The 27,025-nt window shown below is 41.7% G+C and overlaps 1 protein-coding gene across 13 annotated transcripts in view; it reads left to right on the forward strand.

Annotated features, from left to right (window-relative positions):
• SCMH1 (Scm polycomb group protein homolog 1) overlaps positions 1 to 27,025 on the forward strand; it is a 224,737-nt gene that overhangs the window by 187,048 nt on the left and 10,664 nt on the right. For 11 of the 13 annotated variants that reach the window (XM_070786754.1, XM_070786756.1, XM_070786750.1 and 8 more), the window contains 3 exons: positions 297 to 423; positions 19,950 to 20,150; positions 22,052 to 22,243. In XM_070786754.1, coding sequence (XP_070642855.1) covers positions 297 to 423; positions 19,950 to 20,150; positions 22,052 to 22,243 — 520 coding nt within the window. The remainder of the gene's footprint in view (positions 1 to 296; positions 424 to 19,949; positions 20,151 to 22,051; positions 22,244 to 27,025) is intronic. The other 2 variants (XM_070786753.1, XM_070786755.1) reach the window with 2 other exon arrangements.

Consider the following 27,025-nt stretch of genomic DNA (forward strand, 5'->3'; position numbering starts at 1 on the left):
CTGCTGTATAGCACAGGGAACTGTGTTCAATATATCGTAATAACCTGTAATGGAAAAGAATCTGAAAAAGAATACATATGTGTGTTTGCGTATATATCTGACTCACTTTACCGTATACCAGAAACTAATACAACATTGTAAATCAGCTATACTTCAATTAAAATAAAAAAGAAAGAACACAGTCCCATCCACAAACGTATTCCAGTTTCATGGGTGCATTGAGTGCTAAGAATAGAGGAATGAGAAGACAAGTTACCTATCATGGGTAGCAAACTTTTCCTCATCCATTTTGACAGAGGAAACCTCGGACTTTGCTGAACCCACCACCCACCTCACCAACAACCAGCACCCCTGAACCGGACACCAGCACTGTACCCCAAGATGCTGCCACCATACCCAGCTCAGCCATACAGGCCCCCACAGGTAAGAGCAGATCACAGTATTAGCTGCAACAGGCCCCAGGCCCCAGGGTCTGTACTGTCTCTCATACTGTACCAATAATTAGCCCCCTGCTGGGGCACACGCACTTAGTCATGTCCTACTCTTTCAACTTCATGAACTATAACCCTCCAGTCTCCTCTGTCCATGGAATTTTTCAGACAAAGATACTGGAGTGTGTTGCCATTTCCTCCTCCAGGGGCTCTTCCGAACCCAGGGATCAAAGCTGCATCTGCCTGCATCTCTGGCGGATTTTTACCCGCAAAGCCATCAGGGTAGCCCAATTAGCCCCCTATCCATTTATAAATCTAAACAGAATCTTTAAAGTTTTTTAATTTGATGTTTGAAATAACTTCAGAGACATCTCCATTCTGTCAAAATGATCCAAGAAACTTCGGTAGATGTTCTGTGAACTTACAGTTGAGGATCTAGGGCTTGGGGGTGGGATGGACATGAAGCCAGCACCAGGAGCTCACTGGCTCAGTTTGTAATTATACCCATCCTTTCCAGTTTGGGATGCTCCCTCCTTAGTGACCCTTTCCAGAACCCTTCCAGCATTATAATTATTCTGCCACCACTCAAATATATATGACACTGCTCTGGTTTTTTTAATTTTTGACGGTGGCAATTTTTGGTACTGTGAAAGTGTTTTTTATTTTGGAGACAAATCAGTGCATGTTTGATTCAAAGCAAAATCTGATAACCATAGTGAGTGGGTAATCACTTGGGTTGTGCATATCTGTTCCCATTTCATAAACTATATGAAGGTAATTCTAAAAGAGCTACCCCTTTAGAATAGATGTACAGCCTCCCAGTGGGGTAACTATTGACAAAAAGAACAATATTCATTTTTATGTGTAAATTAAGATACATGTGTGAAAACGTCTTCTTAGGGAAATCTAAGGAACTGGAATGAATGATCCTCATGGAAGTTAAGGTAGCCTTTTTCTTAGGAGTTGAGTTTGTCTCCACCCTAGAATGTTAGTGCTTGAAGGGAAGCCCAGTCATTTCCTCTCCAAATAACCTTTGGAAAAGAACAGAGCCTGCTGGTAACATTTATGTTCAGCTCTCATCAGGGTACTATCACATTATTTCTCCAAATGTGTCTTATGCATCTAGCCTCAGCCAGTTACTGGGTTTGCTTAGTCCAAAAATGTTACTAGATTGATAAACAAAGCTTAGCTTAGCTCCATGGATGAGGAAGTAAAGATAGAGGAACACCTCGGCGAAGATATTAATTCCATTTTCTAACCTATAACATGCCCACTAGATTCCTGTATACCTGCTTGTTTACTCCATATGATTCTAAATATCAGTTAGGTGCCTGGATGCATTTTCAACAAAACCTAGATGATTCATACTAGTGGAAGCCTCATGACTGTGCCTCGCTACTCATTTAAAATGATGTAACTCATCTCTTCTGGTGGTCACTATGCTGAAATCCATCCCTTGGTCTGAATCTCATAGCTGAGAAAAATGGCAACTTCACTTTGTATCCCTGTTTCTTGCTCTTGGCCAGGCTATAGCAGTTTTCACTGATCACTGTTTCACCATCCTGACTGGACCTTTGCTCTTTCTGTGTGATCTTGCTTTCACTTCCTTTTCTGATCTCAGTTTACACACCTATACAATGATACAGTTAGTCCAAGTTACCTTTATAGATGCTTCAACTGTTAACAATAAAAGCTATCATAGATTGAAAGCTGTGTGCCATGCTATATCCTTTATTACCAACCTTTCATTTTTTTTAACTGCACAACACTTTTTATTTTCTTCAGAATTATATACATGAGAACAGTTTAAAGGAAAAATAGACTACAAGAATTATTATAAAAAGAAGAGGAACAGACCCCCTCTATCCCCTGTCATTTACTTCTCACAGAAGGCAGTCACTTTTAATTTAGCTGATTCTTTTATTTACTTTCATATATGTAAATAGAATGCTTATAATGGCTTTTTTTTAAACTTGAGGTATTTTTGTACCAACACACTTTAACTCTTCCTTTTCTTTTTTTGGCAACCCAGGATTTAACTCTTCTTAATCTCTTTGCCTGTTACCCACCCACACATACTTCTCTGTCTTAATAAGATGATATGATTATGATTAGATTGAAATTCAATAGTGTGTTATTGTAACTTGTTTTATGCTAGTCTCAATTGAGCCATGTAGAGTACTATGATTACTTTTCCTTTGTTGTACAAAACTTTGTTTTAGATTAAATCTTGACCTTTTTTGTTATGTGTTTATTTTGCTATGTACTTACTAGCTCAGCCTTACAGTCTCTTACTGCTGTATACATCTTTCTTCTTTATGTTCAAGCATGTTCATCTCTCTTTCATGTTATCCCAGTTTGCTCCTTTATTTTACAATGTAATCTTTATTTTACCATGGAATCTTCCCTAGATTTTTATTTTCAGTTTTGTGTGAAGCCTGTTTATTCTCTTTGAAGCTTCTCTTCATCCCCATTATTCTGAAATTTCACCTAGAATATGAGTATTTTTACTCACCATGTGAACATATAATGTGCTCATTCCATCATTTGGTTTCTTGAAACTTTATTAAATTCATCAATGATTTTCCCTCACTTTTTATCTACTTACTCTTCCTGGCGTATGTTCAGATGTTGAACCTCCTGAAGTCATCCTTTGTATTCTTGACCCTCTTTCTTCTTATTCCTATTCTCTTTGTCTTTTTGTTCAACTTTCTTCAAGCTTTCCACAACTGTATCTTCTAAACTCTTTATTGAGTTTCTTATTCCTGGCAATTTTTTTTTTAATTATCATTATTTCTCTAGTGGCATTTTCCAAAGGGTATTTGGTGGAAAACTAGTCCTGCAAAATGCTCTGCATAAAGGGACTTTACATACATTTAGGAATTTGGTCACATATGTTTAGAAAATGCCTACACTCTCCTTACCCACTCTTGGTATTTGCATCTGCTATGAAGAACTCTTGTTTTATCGATTTTTTACTAGATTATTTTTCTTTTTTAGATTCACAACAAATTTGAGCAGGAGGTATAGAATATATTTCCCATATACTCCTTACCCCCGACACGTTTCCCCTTCTCCATCATCAGCGTCCCCCACCAGTATAGTGCATTTGTTCATTGATGAGCATCATCACCCCACAAGGTCCATAGTTTACATTAGAGATCTTACTTGGTGGTGTACTTTCTATGGATTTTGACAAATATATAATGACAAGTATCCACCATTATAGAATCTTACAAAATAATTTAACTGCTCTAAAAATCCTTTGTCCTCTGCCTAGTCATTCTTACCTCCCCACTCATCTCTGACAGCCACTGACCTTTTTACTGTCTCTATAATTTTACCTTTTCCAGAATGTCATAAAATTTAAATCATTCAATATACTTAGCCTTTTCAGATTGGTGTTTTCATTTAATGATATATATTTAAATTTCCTCTGTGTCTTTTCGTGGCTTGATAGCTCACTTCTCAAGTGCTGAATAACATACCATTGTCTGGCTATACCAGCAGTTTTATAGTTTGAATTTTATGTTTAGGTCTGTATCTATTTTGAGTTAATTTTTGTGAAGGGTATAAAATCTATGTCTAGGTTCACTTTTTTGTGTGTGTCTATCCAGTTGTCTCAGTACTATTTGTTGAACAAACTTGAAAAAACGTATCTTTGTTCCATTGTACTGCATTTGCTCCTTTGTCAGAGATCAGTTCACTGTATTTGTGTTGGACTATTTTTGGGTTCTGTTTCATTGATTTGTCTGTTCTTTCACCAACGCCAAAGCAAAACAATGCCCAGTTGTGGATGTGACTGGTGATGGAAGTAAAGTCCGATGCTGTGAAGAACATTATTGCATGGGAACCTGGAATGTCAGGTCCATGAATCAAGGTAAATTGGAAGTGGTGAAACAGGAGATGGCAAGTGTGAACATCGACATTTTAGGAATCAGTGAACTAAAACGGACGAGAATGGGCAAATTTAATTCAGATGACTGTTACATCTAAACTATGGGCAAGAATCCCTTAGAAGAAATGGAGTAGCCATCATAGTCAACAAAAGAGTCTGAAATGAGTACTTGAATGCAGTCTCAAAAACAACAGGATGATCTATGTTTGTTTCCAAGGCAAACCAGAAATCAATACCACAGTAATCCAAGTCTATGCCCCAACACACTAATGCTGAAGAAGCTGAAGTTGAATGGTTCTATGATGACCTACAAGACCTTCTAGAACTAACACCAAAAAAAAAAAAAAGATGTCCTTTTCATCATAGGGGACTGGAATGCAAAAGTAGGAAGTCAAGAGATACCTGGAGTAACAGGCAAGTTTGGCCTTGGAGTACAAAATGAAGCAGGGCAAAGGCTAACCGAGTTTTGCCAACAGAACACAATGATTGTAGCAAACACCCTCTTCCAGCAACACAAGAGAAGACTCTACACGTGGACATCACAAGATGGTCAATACTGAAATCAGATTGATTATATTCTTTGCAGCCAAAGATGGAGAAGCTCTCTATACAGTCAGCAAAAACAAGAATGGGAGCTGACTGTGGCTCAAATCATGAACTCCTTTTTGCCAAATTCAAACTTGAAGAAAGTAGGGAAAACCGCCAGACCATTCAGTAGACCACTAAACCAAATCCCTTATGATTATACAGTGGAAGTGACAAATAGAGTCAATCTATTAGATTGAATAGATTAGATCTGATAGAGTGCCTGAAGAACTGTGGATGGAGGTTTATAACATTGTTCAGAAGTCTGTGATCAAAACCATCCCCAAGAAAAAGAAATGCAAAAAGGCAAAATGGTTGTCTGAAGAAGCCTTATAAATACCTGAGAAAAGAAGAGAAGCGAAAGGCAAAAAAGAAAAGGGAAGAAATAGCCATCCAAATGCAGAGTTCCAAAGAATAGCAGGGAGAGATAAGAAAACCTTCCTAAGTGATCAATGCATAGAAATGGAGGAAAACAATAGAATGGGTAAGACTAGAGATCTCTTCAAGAAAATTAGAGATACCAAGGGAACATTTCATGCAAAGATGGGCACAATAAAGGACAGAAATGGTATGGACCTAACAATAGCAGAAGATATTAAGAAAAGGTGGCAGGAATACACGGAACTATACAAAAAATATCTTAATGACCCAGATAACCATGATGGTGTGATCACTCACCTAGAGCCAGACATCCTGGAGTGCGAAGTCAAGTGGGCCTTAGGAGATATTACTATGAACAAAACTAGTGGAGATGATGGAATTCCAGCTGAGCTATTTCAAATCCCAAATGGTGATGCTGCAAAAGTGCTGCACTCAATATGCCAGCAAATGTGGAAGCTCAGCAGTGGCCCCAGAACCTGAAAAGATCAGTTTTCATTCCAATCCCAAAGAAAGGCAGTGCCAAAGAACGCTCAAGCTACCACACAATTGCGCTTATCTCACACGCTAGCAAAGTAATACTGATAGTTCTCCAAACCAAGCTTCAGCAATACGTGAGCCATGAACTTCCAGACTTTCAAACTGGATTTAGAAAAGGCAGAGAACTCAAATTTCCAACATCCATTAGATCATCGAAAAAGCAAGAGAGTTCCAGGAAAATATCTCTTTCTGTTTTATTGACTATGCCAAAGCCTTTGACTGTGTGGATCATGACAAACTGTGGAAAATTCTGAAAGAGATGGGAATACCAGACCACCTGACCTGCCTCCTGAGAAATCTGTATGCAGGTCAAGAGGCAACAGTTAGAATTGGACATGAAACAATGGCAACAGTTAGAACTGGACATGAAACAACAGACTAGTTCCAAGTCGGTAAAGGAGCCCGTGAAGGCTGTATATTGTCACCCTGCTTATTTAACTTATATGCAGAGTTGCTGCTGCTGCTACTGCTAAGTCGCTTCAGTCGTGTCCGACTCTGTGCAACCCCATAGACGGCAGCCCACCAGGCTCCCCCGTCCCTGGGATTCTCCAGGCAAGAATACTGGAGTGGGTTGCCGTTTCCTTCTCCAATGCGTGAAAGTGAAAAGTGAAAGTGAAGTCTCTCAGTCGTGTCCCGACTCTTAGCGACCCCATGGACTGTGGCCCACCAGGGTCCTCCGTCCATGGGATTTTCCAGGCAAGAGTACTGGAGTGGGGTGCTATTGCCTTCTCCGATATGCAGAGTATATAATAGAAAATGCTGGGCTGGATGACGCACAAGCTGGAATCAAGACTGCCGGGAGAAATAGCAATAACCTCAGATATGCCTATGACATCACTGTAATGGCAGAAAGCAAAAAGGAACTAAAGAGCCTCTTGATGAAAGTGAAAGAGGAGAGTGAAAAAGCTGGCTTAAAACTCAACATTCAAAAAACTAAGATCATGGCATCGGGTCCCATCACTTCATGGCAAATAAATGTGGAAACAATGGAAACAAGTGACAGACTGTTTTCTCGGGCTCCAGTATCACTGCAGATGGTGACTGCAGCCATGAAATTTTTTAAGACGCTTGCCCCTTGGAAGAAAAGTTCTGACCAATCTAGACAGCATATTAAAAAACAGACATTACTTTGCTGACAAAGGTCTGTCTAGTCAAAGTTATGGTTCTGGTTTTTCCGGTAGTCATGTATAGATGTGAGAGTTGGACTATAAAGAAAACTGAGTGCTGAAGTTTTGATGCCTTTAAACTGTGGTGCTGGAGAAGACCCTTGAGTGTCCTGTGGACTGCAAAGAGATCAAACCAGTCAATCCTAAAGGAAATCAGTCCTGAATATTCATTAGAAGGACTGATGCTGAAGCTGAAGTTCCAATACTTTGGCCACCTGATGCGAAGAACTGACTGATTGGAAAAGACCCTGGGAAAGATTGAAGGCAGGAGGAAAAGGGGATGACGGAGGATGAGATGGTTGGATGGCATCACCGACTCAATGAACATGAGTTTGAGCAAGCTCCAGGAGTTGGTAATGGACAGGGAAGCCTGGCATGCTGCAGTCCATGGGGTGGCAAAGTGTCGAATATGACTGAGCAACTAAACTGAACTCAACTCACCAACACCATACTGTCTTGAAGTTGGGTAGTATCAGTCCTCCAACTTTGTCCTTCCCCTTCAGTATTGTGTTGGCTATTCAGGGTTTTTCCCTCTCTGTATAAACTTTAGAAGCAGTTTGTTGATAGCCACAAAATAACTTGCTGGGATTTGGATTGGGATTGCCTTGAGTCTATAGATCAAGTTGAGAAGAATGGGCATCTCAACAATATTGAGTCCTCCTATCCATGAACATGGGGATATCTCTCCCATTTATTTAGGTTTTTTATTATTATTTTACTCATCAGAGTTTTATAGTTTTCCTCATATAAATATTGTACATATTTTGCTAGATTTATACCTGGGTATTTTATTTTTGAAGGTGCTACAAGGTAAATGGTATTGTTTTTAATTTCAAATTATACTTATTCATTACTGTTTTATAGGAAAGGATTGACTTTTGTATATTTATACCTTGCAATCTTGTTACAACTGCTTATTAGTTCTGCGAATTATTTTTGCATTCTTCCCATAGATGATCATGTCATCTACAGACAAAAGGAAGTTTTATTTCTTCCTTCCCAAACTGTATATCTTTTATTTCCTTTTCTCATCCTATTACATTAGTTAGGACTTTGAGTACAGAGTTAAAACCTGTGGTAAGAGGAAACATCCTTACCTTGTTCCTGATCTTAGTGGGAAAACTTCTAGTTTTTCACTGTTAAGTATGATGTTGGAAAAAAAAAAAAAAAAGTATGATGTTGGCTGTGGGGGTTTTGTTGACATTCTTTATGAAGTTGAGGAAGTTCTCCTCTCTTCCTAGTTTGTTGAAAGTTTCCATCATGAATAGGTCTTGGACTTTTTGCCACATGTTTTTTCTGCATCTATTTATTGATATGTGATATTTCTTCTTTAGCTTCTTGATGTGATGGATTACATTGATTTTCAAATGAAGAGTTTGGAAATACATACATGCAATAAACTCCATTTGATTTTAGTGTATAATTCATTTTGCATGTTGTTGAATTCAGTTTGCTTATATTTTTGTTGAGGATTTTTGCCTCTGTTCATGAGAGATATTGGTCTGTAATTTTCTTGTGAAGTTGTTGTCTCATTTTGAGATAGCAGTAATGCTGTCCTCATAAATGAGCTAAGAGGTACTCTCTCTGCTTCTGTTTCTGAAAGAGATTATAGAGAATTGGTAGAATGTGGTTTTTTTTAATGTTTGGTAGAATTCACCAGTAAATCCCATCTGAGCCAAGTGCTTTCTATTTTGGAAGGTTATTAATTATTGATTCAGTTTCAATAAATATAGGCCTATTCAGAATGTCTTTTTCTTTTTGTGTGAGTTTTGGTAGAATGTGTCTTTCACCAAATTGGTCCATTTCATCTTGATATCAAATTTGTCAGCATAGAATTAGTCATAGTACCTTTTAATGACCATGGATCTGTAGTGATCCATCTCTTTCAATATCTGATATTAGTAATTTGTGTCATCTCTCTTTTATTATTAGCATATCTAAAGGCTTATTGGTTTTATTGATCTTTTCAAGGAACCAACCTTTGGTTTGGGGCTTCCCTGCTGGATCTGACACTTAAGAATCTGCCTGCAATGCAGGAGACCTGTGTTCAATCACTGGGCCTAGAAAATCCCCTGGAGAAGGGAATGGCTACCCACTCCAGTATTCTTGCCTGGAGAATTCTATGGACAGAGAAGCCTGACAGGCTACAGTCCATGGGGTCACAGAGGTAGACACAACTAAGCAACTAACACTTTCACTTTCAACCTTTTGTTTCATTGATTTTTCTCTGTTGACTTCTAATTTTCATTCATTGATTTGTGCTCTAATTTATACTGTTTCTTTTCTTCTGCTTATTTGGATTTAGTTTTCTTTTTAAAATTTCGTGAAGTGGAAGCTTAGATTATTGACTTTAGGTCTTTCTTCTTTTATAATGTATGCACTCAGTGCTGTAAATTTCCCTCTATTCACTGCTTTGGCTGTATCCCACAGATTTTGATAAGTTATGTTTTCATGTTCATTTAGTTGAAAATATCTTTAAATGTCTCTTGAGATTTCTAATTTGACCCATGTGATACTTAGAAATATGTTCTTTAAGCACCAAGTATTTAGCGATTTTTCACTTATCTTTCTGTTTCTGATTTTTTGTTTAATTCCATTGTCATCTAAGGGCATACATACTGTATGATTTCTGTTCTTTTAAATTTGTTAAGGTATGTTTTGGGCTTCCCTGGTAGCTTAGCTGGTAAAGAATCCCCCTGCAATGCAGAAGACCCCAGTTCGATTCCTGAGTCAGGAAGATCCATTGGAGGATAGGTTACCCACTCCAGTATTCTTGGGCTTCCCTTGTGGCTCAGCTGGTAAAGAATCTGCCTGCCGTGTGGAAGACCTGGGTTTGATTCCTGGGTTGGAAAGATCCCCTGGAGAAGGGAATAGCTACCCACTCCAGTATTCTGGCCTGGAGAATTCCATGGACTGTATAGTGCTTTTTATGTGTTGGTGAATGTTTGATGTGACCTTGAGAAGAATATGTGTTCTCTGTTGTTGGGTGAAGTAGCCTCTAATATCAATTATATCCAGTTGACTGATGGTGCTTTGGAGTTCAACTATGTCCTCCTGCCTGCTGAATATGTTCATTTCTGATAGAGGACATATCAAGATCTCCATCCATAATAATGGATTCATCAATTTCTCCTGCAAGGAGGAAAAATTCATCTATTTCTCCTGTGTCAATTTTTGCCTCCCATATTTTGTTGTTAGAGGCATACACAGTAAGAATCGATATGTCTTCTTGGCTGTTTGACCTTTGATATCATGTAATGCCCCTTTTTATCTGAAAACTTTCCTTGCTCTGAAATCTGCTCTGTCTGAGATTAATAAAGCTACTCCCACTTTCCTTTGATTACTGTTAGCATGGCATATTTTTCTCCATCCCTTTATCTTTAACCTATATGTGTCTTTATATTTAAAGTTGGTTTTTTTTAAACAACATGAAGTTGGGTCTCATTTCTTGATCCACTTTGAGAATCTCTTTCTTTTAACTGATGTACTTAGATCAGTTCAGTTCAGTTGCTCAGTTGTGTCTGACTCTTTGCAACCCCATGAATTGCAGCACACCAGGCCTCCCTGTCCATCACCAACTCCCAGAGCTCACTCAAACTCACGTCCATCAAGTCAGTGATGCCATCCAGCCATCTCATCCTCTGTTGTCCCCTTCTCCTCCTGCCCCCAATCCCTCCCAGCATCAGAGTCTTTTCCAGTGAGTCAACTCTTCGCATGAGGTGGCCAAAGTATTGGAGTTTCAGCTTTAGCATCAGTCCTTCCAAAGAACACCCAGGGCTGATCTCCTTCAGAATGGACTGGTTGGATCTCCTTGCAGTCCAAGGGACTCTCAAGAGTCTTCTCCAACACCACACTTCAAAAGCATCAATTCTTCGGCGCTCAGCTTTCTTCACAGTCCAACTCTCACATCCATACATGACCACTGGAAAAACCATAGCCTTGACTAGACAGACCTTTGTTGGCAAAGTAACATCTCTGCTTTTGAATATGCTATCTAGATTGGTCATAACTTTCCTTTCAAGGAGTAAGCGTCTTTTAATTTCATGGCTGCAGTCACCATCTGCAGTGATTTTGGAGCCCAAAAAAAGGTCTGACACTGTTTCCACTGTTTCCCCATCTATCTGCCATGAAATGAAGGGACCAGATGCCATGATTTTCGTTTTCTGAATGTTGAGCTTTAAGTCAACTTTTTCACTCTCCTCTTTCACTTTCATCAAGAGGCTTTTTAGTTCCTCTTCACTTTCTGCCATAAGGGTGGTGTCATCTGCAAATCTGAGATTATTGATATTTCTCCCGGCAATCTTGATTCCAGCTTGTGCTTCTTCCAGCCCAGCGTTTCTCATGATGTATTCTGCATATAAGCTAAATAAGCAGGGTGACAGTATACAGCCTTGACGTACTCCTTTTCCTATTTGGAACCAGTCTGTTGTTCCATGTCCAATTCTAACTGTTGCTTCCTGACCTGCATACAGGTTTCTCAAGAGGCAGGTCAGGTGCTCTGGTATTCCCATCTCTTTCAGAATTTTCTACAGTTTGTTATGATCCACACAGTCAAAGGCTTTGGCATAGTCAATAAAGCAGAAATAGATGTTTTTCTGGAACTTTCTTGCTTTTTCTATGATCCAGCGGATGTTGGCAATTTGATCTTTAGATCATTGACATCTAAAATGTTTATTGATATAATTGGATACATATCTACCATATTTATTACAGTTTTTTATTTTTTTGCCCTTGTACTTTGTCCTATTTTTGTCTTACACTATTTTTCTGCCTTTCATGGCTTTTAATTGAGCATTTTGTATGATTCCATTCTTTCTCCTTTCTTAGCATATCATTTTTACTTCTTTTTTACTTTTTAAAATGATTACCCTCAAGTTTGTGATATACATAAGTAATCTAAGTCTACTTTCAAATAACACTATACCACTTCACAGATATAAAAATCCTAATTCCTCCTTTCCATCCTTTGTATGATCACTGTCATTCACTTCACTTAGGGATAAGTACACATAAGCATGTATATATACATATACATGCAAACATATATAATCTAATATATTGTTGCTATTTTTATTTTGAACAAATATCTTATCTGTTATATCGAGCTTCCTGCATAGCTCAGCTGGTAAAGAATCTATCTGCAATACAGGAGACCCCTGTTCCATTCCTGGGTTGGGAAGTTCCCCTGGAGAAGGGATAGGCTACTCATTCCAGTATTCTTGGGCTTCCCTGATGGCTCAGGCGGTAAAGAATCTGCCCGCGATGCAGGAGACTTGGATTCGATCCCTGGGTTGGGAAGATCCAAGTGGCAACCCACTCCAGTATTCTTGCCTGGAGAATCCCTATGGACCAAGGGGCCTGGCAGGCTACAGTCTATGGGGTCACAAAGAATTGGACATGACTGAGCAACCAAGCCTCCATCTGTTAGATCAATTAAGAATGAGAAAATTAAGTTCTTATTTTGCCTTCACCTATTCCTTCTCCTGCTCTTCTTTTCTTTGTGTAGATCCAAGTTTCTGACCTATGTTATTTTCCTTCTATCTAGAGAGTTCCATTAACATTTCTTACAAGGCAGGTCTATAGGCAGCAAACTCCTTTGGTTTTTGTCCGAGAAAGGGTTTTTTTCTCCTTCACTTTAACTTTTCAAGGTACAGAATTCTAAGTTGATAGGTATTTTCTCTCAACCCTTTAAATATCTCACTCCATTCTCTTCTTGCTCACACGGCTTCTAAAGATGTAAGAATGGAGATTCTTGGGGATTCTCCTCTATAGATAAGATGGTTTTTTCCTCTGAAATCTTTCAAGATGTTATATCTTTGTTTTTCTTCATTTTGAATGTAATATGCCTAGACGTAGTATTTTTGGTCATGTATGCTGTTTGGTGTTCTCTGTCCTTCCTGGATCTGTGCTTTGGTGTCTGACTGTAATTTGGCCTTCAAATATTCCCTCTGTTCCTTTCTCTCTTCTCCTTCTGATCTTCCCATTATGTGTATGTTCCTCCTTTTTTGTATGTCCCACAGTTCTTGGATACTCAGTCTGTTCTGGGTGGGTTCTTTTTTCAGTCTTCTTTTTTCTTTGTTTTTCCATTTTAGAAGTTTCTGTTGAGATGTCCTAAAGTTCAGCAATTCTTTACTGTGTCCAGTCTCCTAATAAGCCCATCAAAAGCATTTTTCATTTCTATTTCAGTGTTTTTTATCTCTAGCATTGCTTTTTTATTTTTCTTAGAATTTCCATCTTCTGCATATATTGCTCATCTGTTTTGCATGCTCTCTGCTTTATTTATTAGAACTCTTAGTGTAATAATTGTAGTTGTTTTAAAATTTTTATCTAATAATTCCAATATCCCTGCCATGCCTGAGTCTACTTTTGATACTTGGTCTGTCTCTTCAAACTGGATTTTTTGCATTGTAACTTCTTCCTGATAGCCAGGTATAATGTACTGGGTAAAAGGAATTGTTGTAAATAGGCCTTTGGTAATATAGAGGTAAGGTATGAGGAAGGAGAGATATTCTATAGTCTTGTGATTAGGTCTCAGTCTTTCGGTGAGGCTGTGCTCTTAGACTGTGAACTTCACCAGTGCTTCTCAGTCCCCCTCATCTCCCCTTAGATGGGACAAGATGGCTGGAGGGGGCTAGACTTGGGTATTTCCCTTCCCCCTGGTATGTTAGTCTCTGATCAAACCCCAGCAGGTTAAACTCTGGTAAAATAATTCTCCTGAGGGTAGACCTTGTTAAAAAGGACAGAATGCTCTGGCATACCTTTAAATGGCTCCTTTTCCTCCCTACCCCCTGCTGGAAGCATGAGGGGATTTTTCTCCGATATTCACTGTGAGAACCTGGTTGAGCTTCTGGAGGTAAAACTCACAAAAGTGTGGGATGCCCCCCGCTACCCCATGAGTGGATCCCCCTGAAATTTTTCACTCTGAGACTTGTTCACACTGAGCTTCCAGCAATTCATCGATTGTAGTTTAGATTTTCCTACCTCTGCACTAGTTTCTGTTCAGGTTTCTTTTTAGTAAATTGTGATTCTCTGTATTCATCAGTCTGTCTCTTCAGACTTGATGGGGGGCAGCAGTTTGCCCTGTGACCTCACGTTTCTGATGGATTTTAAAAGGATTTTTCAGTTTGTTCAGCTTTTTACTTACTGTCAAGATGAAGTGGCTAATTCCACGCTCCTTACATGCTGGACCCTTCTCCGAATTTTTTTTTACAGCCTCAAATTCCAATTTCATGGATGCAGTAGAAAACCAAAGCATGTGCTGTGCTTAGTCGCTCAGTCATGTCCGACTCTTTGCAACCCCATGGACTGTAGTCCACCAGGATCCTCTGTCCTTGGGGATTCTCCAGGCATGAATGCTAGAGTGGGTTGCCATGCCCTCCTCCAGGGGATCTTAGCAACCCAGGGATCGAACCCAGGTCTCCTGCATTGCGGGTGGATTCTTTGCCATCTGAGCCACCAGGGAAACCCCAAACCAAAGCATGACAGTGTGAAAAAATATCTTTATGACCTTAAGATTGGGAAATATTTTTAAAATAAGACAATAAGCATAAATTATAAAACAGAAAGTATTTAAACTTCCCTGGTGGTCCAGTGGTTAAGAATCTGCCTTGCAATGCAGGGGACACGGGTTTATCCCTGGCTGGGGAACTAAGATCCCACAGGCCACAGAGCAGCTAAGCCTGGCACTACAACTACTGAGCCCGCATACTCCGGAGCCCATGTGCCACAACTAGAGAGTCTGTGTACCCCAAGGACATATCCTCAGTGATGCAACTAAGACCCAGCACATCCAAGCACTGGGACGACCCAGAGGGATGGTACGGGGAGGGAGGAAGGACGGGGGTTCGGGATGGGGAACACGTGTATACCTGTGGCAGATTCATGTTGATGTATGGCAAAACCAATACAATATTGTAAAGGAATCAACTTCCAATTAAAATAAATAAATTTATATTAAAAAAACCCAAACAAATAAATACATATTTTTTTAAAAAAGAGAGAAAAAGTACATAACCTTTCGGTAGCTAGAAAAGATAATATCAGTATATTCAGCCATATTAAAATTAAAGCAGAGAAAGCTTGTCTCTCTTCCATTTGGTATCAGTTTAGGTGGCTCAGCTGGGGCTGCAGGATCCATTTCCAAGATGATTCATTCATGCAGCTAACAAAATTGGTGCTGGCTGTGGATTCTCCTCTCCACAGATGTCTCCAGCAGGTAGCTTGGGCTTCCCCATACCAGGGTGACTGAGTTCAAAGAGCAAGTGTCCCCAAGAGACAGGAAGTGGAAGCTATCATTTTCTTAAGGCTTGAGCCCCAAAATTAACAGCGTTTCATTTCTACCATATTCTATTGATCAAGCAGTCAAAGCCCAGATTCAAGAGAATGGGAGTAGACCCCATATCTTGATGGGAGGAGGGTCAAAGAATTTTGGACCATATTTTAAAACCACCTCAGTCCACTCTCTGGACATAAGTTATTTTTCCCACTTGGAAAATGTATTCTTCCCTTTGCAATGTTCCCCATTAAAGGTCTCATCCCTTTACAACATCAAACTTCAGATCTAGGATCTCATCATCAAAATCAGAGCCAGGCAAAGGGGATCTCTCTGGTGCAGTTTCTTCTCAAACTGAAGACCTGTGACCTAAAGAAATGTGTTGTATGCTCCCCATATAACCTGCATACAGTGGTGGGATAGGCATAATAACTTATAGATACATTTGTTGAAAGGGCAAAAAAACTGGAGGCACACGCAGTCACTGGTATGTAGAAATCCTGAAATCCAGGTGGGCATATGTTGCCAATTCCTTGATTAGATCCAATGCTTTCTGGAAGTTGTTTCCATGGCTTTTTGGTTTTGTCCTCTGAGTCATCCTTCCTTTTCCATAAGAAAGCCGAGATTGCCTTCTCAGTCTTCTTCCTGATTGTAAAAGGTTGTGGATCCAAAGAATTCTTTTGTTTTGTACCATCTCAGTCCAAGCTGGCAATACTACTGCCAGAATGATTCTCTTAGAAACTTGAGAATTGAAACTGAAAAGATCTTGAAGAGGCTGTCAGTGTGGGCTTAAAGGAAAGAGGAAAGTCTCAATGAAAGATGGAGGACGGGGGATACCTGCTAGGTAGTGAAGGAAAGTGTGATAACACTTTCACCCGCACGAACATGGAACTAGGAAGTTTTCCTGATGAACTCAGTGAAATACTAGATTTCCAGACAAAGTCATGAAGTGCCACCTGGCTTCTCACTGCCTGTGATAAAATGTAAGATGAGAGAGATGAGCTTAAAAAAAAATTAAACATTTTAAAGTCCAGGACTCACAATATGGAAATGTTTCTCATTTCCAGTCTCTCCAGAAGGCAAATAATCCTAAATTAAGAAAGGGTCAAAACCAGAATGGGACAATAAAAATCTTTGGTTAAGATGTCAGAATGACTTAAGACTCTGTTTCACAGACTCTTTGAGATCAAAAGGCCCTCTGAAAATCTCAAGGGCAAGTCTCACAGATTCTCTTCCTTAAACAATAGGATTTTTAAAAATCTTCAGGGCATTGTCTAACAGCAGCTATGAGGAAGACCAAAGTAGAGAAAGGCTTGTCTTCAAAAGATTTGTGACTGTGGCTTTTGACTAAAGAAATAAATCTCAGTAGTATTCATAGAAAACCACCCAAGTTTCATTCTGGTGGAAGCATTACTATCTCAGGCTAAGAGAGCCAGAGATGATACAAAATGAACAGAATCGTTTGGACCCCAACCTTTTACAGGCTTCTATTCAAGGCCCTCTCAACTTTACTCATAATCTTTCTGTGGTCTTTTATGCTGCTTTCTGCTTCCCAGTCCCAAAGCCAGGGTCGTGTGTGTTGGGCTTTTGTTACTGCAGCACCCTGTTTCTGGTACCACAGTTTGCTCCAGCAGTCTTCTCCTACGTAACAAACCACTACAAAACTTCACGGCTTACAACAACAATGTGGGCAGTGCTGAGTGGCAGCGGCTGGTCTCTCTTCCCTGCAGTGTCAGCTGTGGTGGCTTGACCAGGACTGGAGGATCCACTTCCACCAAAGGGCTGACAGGCTGTCTCTGGCTGTTGGTTTCTCTTCACATGAACCCACCACAGGCTTTGCCTGCTCACACGTGGTGGTCAGGTTCCAAGAGTGAATGTCCCAAGAAGAAATAAGTGGAAACTGCCAGTAAAATTTACATACAGTGAAATGTACATATCTTTATATATCATTTGAGTTTTAATTAATGTTAATACCTATGTAGCCACAGCCCCAATCAAGCTAAGAGTCATTTCTACCACCCCCTGGAAGTTACCTCATGCCTCCTTAAAGTCAGTCTTCACTCTCACCTTTATTCTGACTTCTGTCACTATAGTCTAGATTCTCTTGTTTCTGAACTTAATATGCAGATGACACCACCCTCATGGCAGAAAATGAAGAAGAACTAAAGAGCCTCTTGATGAAAGTGAAAGAGGAGAGTGAAAAAGTTGGCTTAAAGCTCAACATTCAGAAAACTAAGATCATGGCATCCAGTCCCATCACTTCATGGCACATAGATGGGGAAACAGTGGCTGACTTTATTTTGGGGGGCTCCAAAATCACTGCAGATGGTGATTGCAGCCATGAAATTAAAAGACATTTACTCCTTGGAAGGAAAGTTATGACCAACCTAGACAGCATATTAAAAAGCAGAAACATTACTTTGCCAACAAAGGTCCGTCTAGTCAAGGCTGTGGTTTTTCCAGTAGTCATGTATGGATGTGAGAGTTGGACTATAAAGAAAGCTGAGTGCCAAAGAATTGATGCTTTTGAACTGTGGTGTTGGAAGATACTCTTGAGAGTCCCTTGGACTGCAAGGAGATCCAACCAGTCCATCCTAAAGGAAATCAGTCCTGGGTATTCATTGGAAGGACTGATGTGGAAGCTGAAACTCCAACATTTTGGCCACCTGGTGCGAAAAGCTAACTCATTTGAAAAGACCCTGATTTGGGGAAAGATTGAAGGCAGGAGGAGAAGGGGACAACAGAGGATGAGATGGTTAGATGGCATCACCAACTCAACGGACATGAGTTTGGGTAAACTCCAGGAGGTGGTGATGGACAGGGAGGCCTGGCGTACTGTGGTTCATGGGGTCACCAAGAGTCAGACATGACTGAGCAACTGAACTGAACTGAACTTAATATATAAATGGAATCAGACTGTGTGTACTATTTTGTATTGTTTCTTTTACTCAAAATAATGTTTTTGAGAAGCATTCTATCAATGGTTTTTTTTTTGTTTGTTTTTTGTTTTTTTTTTACTGCCAAGTGTATTCCAACAAATAAATGTTCATACACAATTTGTGTATCTGTTCTCTTGTTGATAGACATTTGGGTTGGTTGTAGTTTGAGGCTATTTTGACTAACCTGGTTTGAACATTCTAATAAGTGTCTTTCTACAGACATACATTTTCACTTATTTTTATTACTCTTTATCTCTTTGAGTTCCTTCATTTTTATCGGTCTTGCGTTCAGTGAAAGAGTCATATTATGACATGGAATACTAATCATTTCTTAACAGACATGAGCCAATACTTATTCTATTAAATCTCCGTCATACCCACCCACAAGAACCCCTACCCATTCTTGGGCCTTTTGTGACTTATCAGATGGAACAGCTTGGCTCTCATCATTCCCCACTCTTGGTTAAAGATTCAGCTTTCTTAGGTCTGCTGCTTAGGAAAGCCACTCTGCTTTCCAGCTTCCAGAGTTTTAAGTTGTCTCCTTTCTTGTTATCTGGCTCATTTTTGTGGTTTTAAGAGAGAAAAGAGTTAAATGTATATTTCAATTCCTCTTGTTTACCCTTTTTCTTTTTTTTTTTCCCTGTCTTTCTTTTTCATCTGTCACTTTCCACATCCTGCTTCTCTCCATTTTCTTCTCTCCATCTTGCTTCCCCTTAGAATGATGAAGGCGAAAGAGTCCTCAGAGAATGTCTGGCTCAGCCCCTCTGTGATGTGGGCGGCAGACCTGAGGCCCAGAGAGGACACCAGTCCATCCACAGCCCACACAGCTACTGCTTTTATCTTTTTGCCTTTAACAACAAAAGAGACTTTTTGCCCTCCTGCCATTCAGTTAGTGAGCCAGGACAGTGTGAAGAAGCAGAGTACCCCCTACTCAAGTGGAAGCCTAAAAATCAGATCAGCAGAAAGAATGCTGTAGCTGGTCAGGCACATGAGTCTTCTCGACAGACCAAGAGAAGCAGCTCTGGGGAGCTCTGTCTCTTTCTTCCGTGCTCACCCTGATTCTCCCCTTGCAGCACAGTGCCAGGTTGGGGGTTGCAGTTGGGAGAGTGCCCAGCTGTCTTGACAGAAGAAACGACTGAAACAAATATACAGATGGGCCCTTCAGGCCCTTTGCATGTTTTTCTTTATTCCAATTTTTTTCTATTTCCACTACTATCTTTGAGCCTAAGTCTTAATGTAAAAGATGACAAAGGAACTCTAAAGCCTAGAATGGAAAGCAAGGGAAGTAACTGGTGGTTTAACCACTCTAGGTCCCAGGCCAGGCACACACAAGCACACTCATGCTAATATTGCCATAGCCCCACAGCTTGGTACACAGAGCATGTGAGAGATACCAAGAATACGTAAAGCAGCCAAGAACTGAAAATGAAAGTACAGCCATCTGGAAAATTGCTTAGATTTTCTTTTCAGTGTAAAGAAGACAAAGTGCAAGTTCTGTGCCTTTGCTGGTCTGGGCTCTTCTCCCAGCAGGCTGCGTTCCCAGAGCCTGTGGTCATGCATTTGGGCTGGCAGCAGCTGGGCATAGTCACCCTGTACTCCCTCCCACAGTGTTTCACCAGCCTAGCAGCTGGGAATCCTGTAGAGGCCAGAGCCCAGGGTAGGAAAGACGAAGAGAGCTCTGTTCTCCGACTTCTGTACTCTGAAACTCTTTAAACTGCTTTGATTCTTTGTCTCCTGCAGTTTGTATTTACTTGAACAAGAATGGCAGCACAGGCCCCCACTTAGATAAGAAGAAGGTCCAGCAGCTCCCTGACCATTTTGGGCCAGCCCGAGCCTCCGTGGTGTTGCAGCAGGCTGTGCAGGCTTGCATCGACTGTGCTTATCACCAGAAAACCGTCTTCAGCTTCCTCAAGCAGGGCCACGGTGGTGCAGTTATCTCAGGTAAGCACTTTGGTCTGGTATGGCTTCTAGCCAGAGAGGCAGGCCTTTGCAACTAGTTGATTTCTAGCAAGGCCTCCTGGATTTTACTTCACACCAGTAGGCTCTGGAATGAAGTTTTCCATTCTTCAGAGTCCTCATTTCAACTCCCAGAGTCCTCGAGGTCTTCTGCATATCGCTGTCAAGTAGAATACCACTACTGCAGACTCTGCTTAGCTCCAGTCTCTAAAGAGACTCCCTCCTGTCTACCTACCTAGCCTCTCGCATACAGAAAATATGCAAGTATGTTGCTTTAAAAATGCTTCAAAAGAAACAAATCCAGAGGGGGCTCTATTGGGGCAACAGGAGAGTTTCTCCAGACTGCTCCAGCCTCCCAGCTGGCTTCAGGGAACCACAGAAGTCTTCTCTCGTTCTTTAGACCCCTAGTCCTCAGCCAGCCCCAATACAGAGAAGTTGAATATCCTGGGGCAGAGTGGGAAGAATCAGTCTTCTCTTTCCTGCATTGGGAGTTTGAGTCAGTTGCACAATGTGTGTGTGTTTTTTTTTTTTTGCTTTGGTTGTTTGTTTTCACTAAGAATAGTCACTTCTGCTGTGTCCTGGTTCTGTTTCAGTTTTTCTGAGTCCAAAACCCCCGTCTTTACCCACCAAACCTATGAAGACTTGACCTTGAGCCTTTCGATCTTTATTATGTAGTACTCCATAATCTCCTTCCCCTGCCCTCTAACTAATCAATATCCAGCCTCAGGAAACCCAGCTGACATGGAAGACCCCATAAATACCACAAATGAGTTCTTTTAGCAGATATTCATTGAGCCCTGACTCTATGTGAGAGGTTATTGACAGACACTGGCCAGAGGAAGAGAAGAAAAGACGATGACACGCTCAGGCTGTGCCCTGACGGAAAAGGACTAGCTCATAGCTAACTGTGGGAGGTGTTATAATATATGAGAAATGCATGCAGGGTGGTGTGGGAGCCCAGACACAGAGTAATTAATTGCCTGCCCAGAGGATGGGGACAGGCAGGGAAAGAATTGCTAGAAATGGCTGAAAACTGCATGGGAAATCAAGCCTTTCTTTCCTTGTGAGGCTAAGGCCTCTGCCTGGCTTCTCGTTTGCTTCCATGCTGCAGTCTGCAGGGACCCAGCCATCTTTACCACCTTCCCTTAGTGACTGCCACCCACACCTTCTCTAAGGTTCTTTCTTTGTCCCCTAGATTTGTTCCTGAGAGTGACCTATCTCCACATTCCCTTGCTGCCCTCAAAGACGGATGCAGAGGCCTTTTGCTTGTTAGGGATTCCCTTCTCCAGAATCTTCAGGACCCAGGGATCGAACACTGATCTCCTGCACTGCAGGCAGATTCTTTACAATCTGAGCCACCAGGGAAGCCCAGGGATTATATGATATGTTTTGAATAGAAATAAATAGGGATTTAGAAAAAAAAAAAAAAAAAGACATGAATGTTGCCAAAATTCGAGTTGCCCTTATCCAGATGAGATTGTACACCTCAGCCATTGCTGGCAATAGCTGTGTTCTCCTCTGCTGCCCAGCTCCTCTGTTCTTAAGCAGTTCTTAAGGAAATGAGCAGATTTCCTTGGGAGGCCCAGCCAACTGATGGAGCAGATAGAATTATGTTCACAGTTGTTTCACAGCCTGAGCAGAATCATTCCAAAGCCCCAGGTGCAACAGACCTAGCCTGGCCACTCCCATTATTGCAAACCCTTTGGAGTTGGAGGCAAAAATCAAACCCTCAGGGGAGGGAGAGGAGGGGAGGAGGGAAACCTGGGCACCATTCACCTCTGTGTAACCAGTTAAGCCTGAGGCAAGCAGTGGGCCGGACTCCTCCTGTTTAGCTCTGCGCTGTGCTACGAGCTGACATGCTGGGCCCTGTTTACTTAACTCCACAGCCGTGTTTGACCGAGAGCAGCACACGCTCAACCTGCCAGCAGTCAACAGCATCACCTACGTCCTCCGCTTCCTGGAGAAGCTCTGCCACAACCTTCGCAGTGACAATCTGTTTGGCAACCAGCCCTTTACACAGACTCACTTGTCACTTAGCACCACAGAGTACAGCCACAGCCACGACAGGTACCTACCAGGTAGGAGCTGGGTTGGGGTCTGGGTGAAAAGGGGAGGCAGGGCTAGTAGCAGCCACGAGGGCCCAGGGCCAGCCCTCAGACCTGCTGTCCCAGCACCTACTGTCCTGAGATTTGGCTTTCTGTCCCTTACCTTTCCCTCTTCTGGTGCTTTTTGGTCTCCTCTCATCTTTACTGTCTCTTTAGGATTCTGTTTCCTATCTCTAAGACTTTCCTCTGGATTTTTATCCCTAAAGAAATGGTGGTTCACAGTTTTCCTGAGCTCCAAACTGCATGCAGAGCCACTGTGAAGTCACAGGACATCTCCCAGAGTGATCTGGCAGCAAAGTCCTAACACAGAACTCCCTTGCCAGCGGGAGGGTTTAGTCTCAGGCTTCAGATTGAGAATTTGCTCCCTGGTGATTGGCCATCCACTCTTTCCTTTGGCACGTGGCCCTAACTCCTCCAGCAGCGCCAGTCTAGCAAGTCGATTCAAGTTCCTGCTGTTTCTAACTAGACTGGAAAATAACTTTCTTAGTTAACATACCAGACCCACAACGGGAAAGCGGATGCCACGTGGCCAGATCAGTGACTAAGCACTTCCCGAGAGAGGTTTGAGTGAATGGAACCCGGCATCTCTAATCTGGAGCACAGGACACAGCACGACAGGGAGGGAAGGAAAGCTCGGCCTTAAACTAGCGAGGTAGGTCACTGTGGAGAGAGGGAGGAAAGGCCCTTGAAAAGGTCCCGTGGACCTTGTCCTGGCCAGAGGAATAGAGGCAGTGCTATCAGCGCTGGGGCTGTGCTTCCTGTTGATGGGGGAGTGTAACTCCCAAAGGTGCTCCCTTCTGACCCGCGCGAGCCGTGTTCCCACCCTGCCTTCCCTTTTGTCTTTTCATCATTGTCAGAATCACTTCTGATAAAAGTGCCACTTCTGGAGAATGTGCTGGGAAAGTGACTGCTCACCCAGCACCACCACCCTCCTCCCACTCTTATCTCCTCTGCACCCAAACAAGAATTACTTATGTGACTTGCATGCCTGGCAAAAAGATACCAGAATTTCTAATGCTCCTTCTAGGGGCCCCATCACCTGGTCCCTGCAGACATATCTGTGACCCTCTCACTGACCCTTCAGAAAGAACTTCTCATCTAACCTTCTCTAGATTGCTTTCTTTTAACCTGAGACTCTCTGTGTACAGAAAAGAGCATTCTTACTTACAGTTAGGGTATGGCACTGGAAGTCTGGGCTAGGCATGGTGGAGCAGGTGCAGACGAAGCAGGTTGTTAAATATCCCCTGCTGTTGGCATTCGGGAACTCTGAGCTACACTTCAATAATAAAAGTTAGCCCTACCTGAGATTCTGAAAGAATGGATACACGGGAGAGGGTAGCATGTCCATGAATGTTGCTGCTAATCTAAAGAGCGTTCTCAAAGGAATAGAAATTCAGAATTCTTAAATGGAATACCACCACTGAGAATCAAGAGAAACGTACTTGTAGCAGCATGCAGAGGCTGGTAGGGATACACATTATGGACCTGCGGTTGTGACGATAGCTTGGGATTGGGGCATGACCTTTCCCAGGAATTCTACTCCAGTTTGCATCTCTCTGATTCAACTACCAGATAAGGGGAAGCAGGCTTTAGCCACTCTTCCTTCTTGCCTCTCCAGCTAAGAAGAGACGAAGACGAGCGTTACCACCTTCCCCATCAGCTGCCTCTCTTTCCTTCTCTCCTTTTCAGACAGGTTCAGCCAGCTCTCTGCTTTCCTATGCTCTCTAACCTCTGTTTCTCATAGTGAGTGCTCCTCAGTTTGGCTACTCTCACCCTAGTTTGTTTGCCTCCCTGAAATGTTTTAACTCTGCCCAGACAAACCAGAGCTTTGCCCAACTTTCTAATGCTTCTGTGCTCCCTCACTTATCTCCTCTGCCTGCCTGCCTACCTACCTTCTCTGCCTCACCTCTCTTTGCCCCACCCTGATCATTTATCATTTCTTAACACTTTTCTGATTAGTTATCCAAACCTCTGCTGAAGAGCTTGATCTGCATAAGGGCTTTCTTCTGCTTTGCCCTTTGAAGCTGGTATTTATTAACTTCCACCCTTCTGCCTGGCTGCCGTCTTCTACTAGTTCCACATCTGGGGGTACCACCTCTCTTATCCAGGAACTGACTAGCATCCTCTCTCCTCCCTACAGCCTTGTCTCCATACTACCCTACCCATTAGAAAGAAAGAAAAGACAGAAAGTGAAGTTGCTCAGTTGTGTCAACTCTTTGCGACCCCATGGACTGTAGCCTACCAAGCTCCTCCATCCATGGAATTTTCCAGGCAAGAGTACTGGAGTGGATTGCCATTTCCTTCTCCAGGGGATCTTTCCGACCCAGGGATCGAACCCAGGTCTCCTGCATTGCGGGCAGAAGACACTTTACCTTCTGAGCCACCAGGGAAGCCCCATTAGGGTCTTGGACTAACTGACAACTCATTTTTAATATAGCAAATAGTCACCAAATGTACATCCCATTAGGCTTCCTTACCTAAGTTGAGATTTAGTTTTTTCCTCCAATGTTTTATTTTGAAAAGTTTCAGGCTCACTGAAAAGTTATACAGTAATACAGTGAGTAGCCATGTACTCTTCACCTAGACTTACCACCTAATTTTTTGCAGTATTTATTTGTTTCTCTAAGTATATATGCATGTATTTCTGTCTATATATTTTTTATTTACTGAACCATTTGAGTGTTAACTGCAGGTGAGAGACTTGATCCTTAAACACTTTTTTGTATGTATCTCCTAAGAACAAGAACACCATACTACTATCATTCTTGAGAAGTTTCTCATTAATAAAATCTACTAGTTGATATATATATAATATAGTCCATATACAGATTTCCCCAACTGTCCTAGTAACATCCTTTGTAACTTTTTTCCTTTATCCAAGATCCCATGAAGAGTGATCCACTGCATTTACTTATCCTGTCTCTTTAGTTTTCTTTTGTCTAGAGCAGTTTTCCAGCCCTTTTGTCTACTTTTCATGATCTGACATTGGCATTTCGAAGAATTCAGGCCAGTTGTTCTGGTTCAGATAATCAAACATTTGACAAATACTTACGTGTCCTAGATCCTATACTGGACTATGGGGAGACAGACAATAGACTCAATCCCTGCTCTGAAAGAGTTCTCAGCTGAGAGAGGGAGATACAGGCAAACCTGTATGTAGTGAGAGCATGGAACCAGAAGTTCTCTGGCCCAGCCAGGAATGATGAACAAGGAATCAGCTGAAGAAGAAGTCGAGGAAGGATTCTTCAGGGCAGCGATGTTAGATCAGAGTTCCTTCTTCAGAGTTACATACATGGCAGGATCAAAGAAGAGGCCTATGAAGATTGAGAGAGAGAGGGTTCTTTCTGGGTCTCCAATAACTGCTGATATTAAACAGGAGATCGTATTACCTTAACCGGTCCCCATGACTGTAATTGAATCCAGCTAGCATTCACCTCTGGGCTTGCTGGTTCCTCTCTGCTGAAGGAAGTAGTTCATTTGTCCTAGGACAATAAGTTCCTTGTGCCTGTCTTTCCAGTTACCATCCAGGTCGTCTAAGTTGTTTATAGAGTGGTTCTCCTGCCAGACCACTCCCCACCCGCTGCTGCCACACACACACACACATTCAGAGAATAAAAGCCAAGTAAGAACTGTGAAATTTCTTCGATGCCCTTTCATTCCCATACAAGGTTTCCTCATAGAAGTGTCAGAGTTTTAGGATGACTCAAATGTTCATAAATAGTTGAAACTCAATTCAATTATTCAATTATTAGTAGCAATTCAATTATTTGGTCAGACAATCAGTCAACCCAGTATTTACTGACTGCACGATGCCAAGCTCCGATGTTGGCATAGAGGGCTCCATTGTAAACTAGGAGTCAAGGTCATTACACCCCACAGAGTTTACAGCCTGGTAGAGAATACGAACAAATAAGCAAAGGAATTAATTCATGGTGATGAGTGCTTTAATGGAACAGGTTCAGAGTTCAAAAGTTCAAACCAGGTGTGTCAGGGAAGACTTTTCAGAAGAAATGATATATAAGCTTGGACCTGAAGGAGTAGGATAATGAGGTAAAGATGCCACAGATCCAAAGAAATGGAGGAGGGGAATGATAAAGAATGTTCTTGTTGACTGAGATGTGAGACTGTGAGGGGCAAGAGGAAGCCTGACTTGTCTCAGAGGAATTGAATGTTCCTCTGAATGTGCTGCTGAAACACAGAGTAGAAAAGAAGGGTGTGAGTGGTGAGGCCGTAGTGGCAGCAAAGGCCTAGGCAGACAAGGCCTAATGACCAGCTTACGGACGTTACCTCGTTGAGCCGTGAGGACCCATCAGAGTATTTAAAGCCATGACTGTGATATGGAAGGAACATAATCCGACTTGTGTTTTTGAAAGCTCACTCAGGATACTTACTGTGTGCGAGAACAGGCTGGAGTGGAGCAAGAGGTAGGCAGGGAAACCAGTTGGAGGCTTCTGAACTCTGTGAAGCCTCCTAGATTTGGGGCTTGTCCTTTCCTTTGATACCAAAATCTAAATACAATTGGATGAACATCCCCATCCCACATAACCCAGGCTGGGATTATATTTTCCTCACAGCAGTTTGTACTTCTCACTCAGAATTTCTGCTTCTGAGTCAGACCTTAATCCATTATCCCCCACCACCCCCTCCCCAGCCCCCTGTCAGTTCCTGGAGCTAATGGTTTGACCCCACCATGTGACCCAGCGCCTCATCCTTCATTTCCCTGAGGAAGAACTAACACAAGGCTGTTACGTGTAA

This window comes from Bos indicus, chromosome 3 (genome assembly GCF_029378745.1).
Source record: "Bos indicus isolate NIAB-ARS_2022 breed Sahiwal x Tharparkar chromosome 3, NIAB-ARS_B.indTharparkar_mat_pri_1.0, whole genome shotgun sequence".
Classification (NCBI taxonomy): domain Eukaryota; kingdom Metazoa; phylum Chordata; class Mammalia; order Artiodactyla; family Bovidae; genus Bos; species Bos indicus.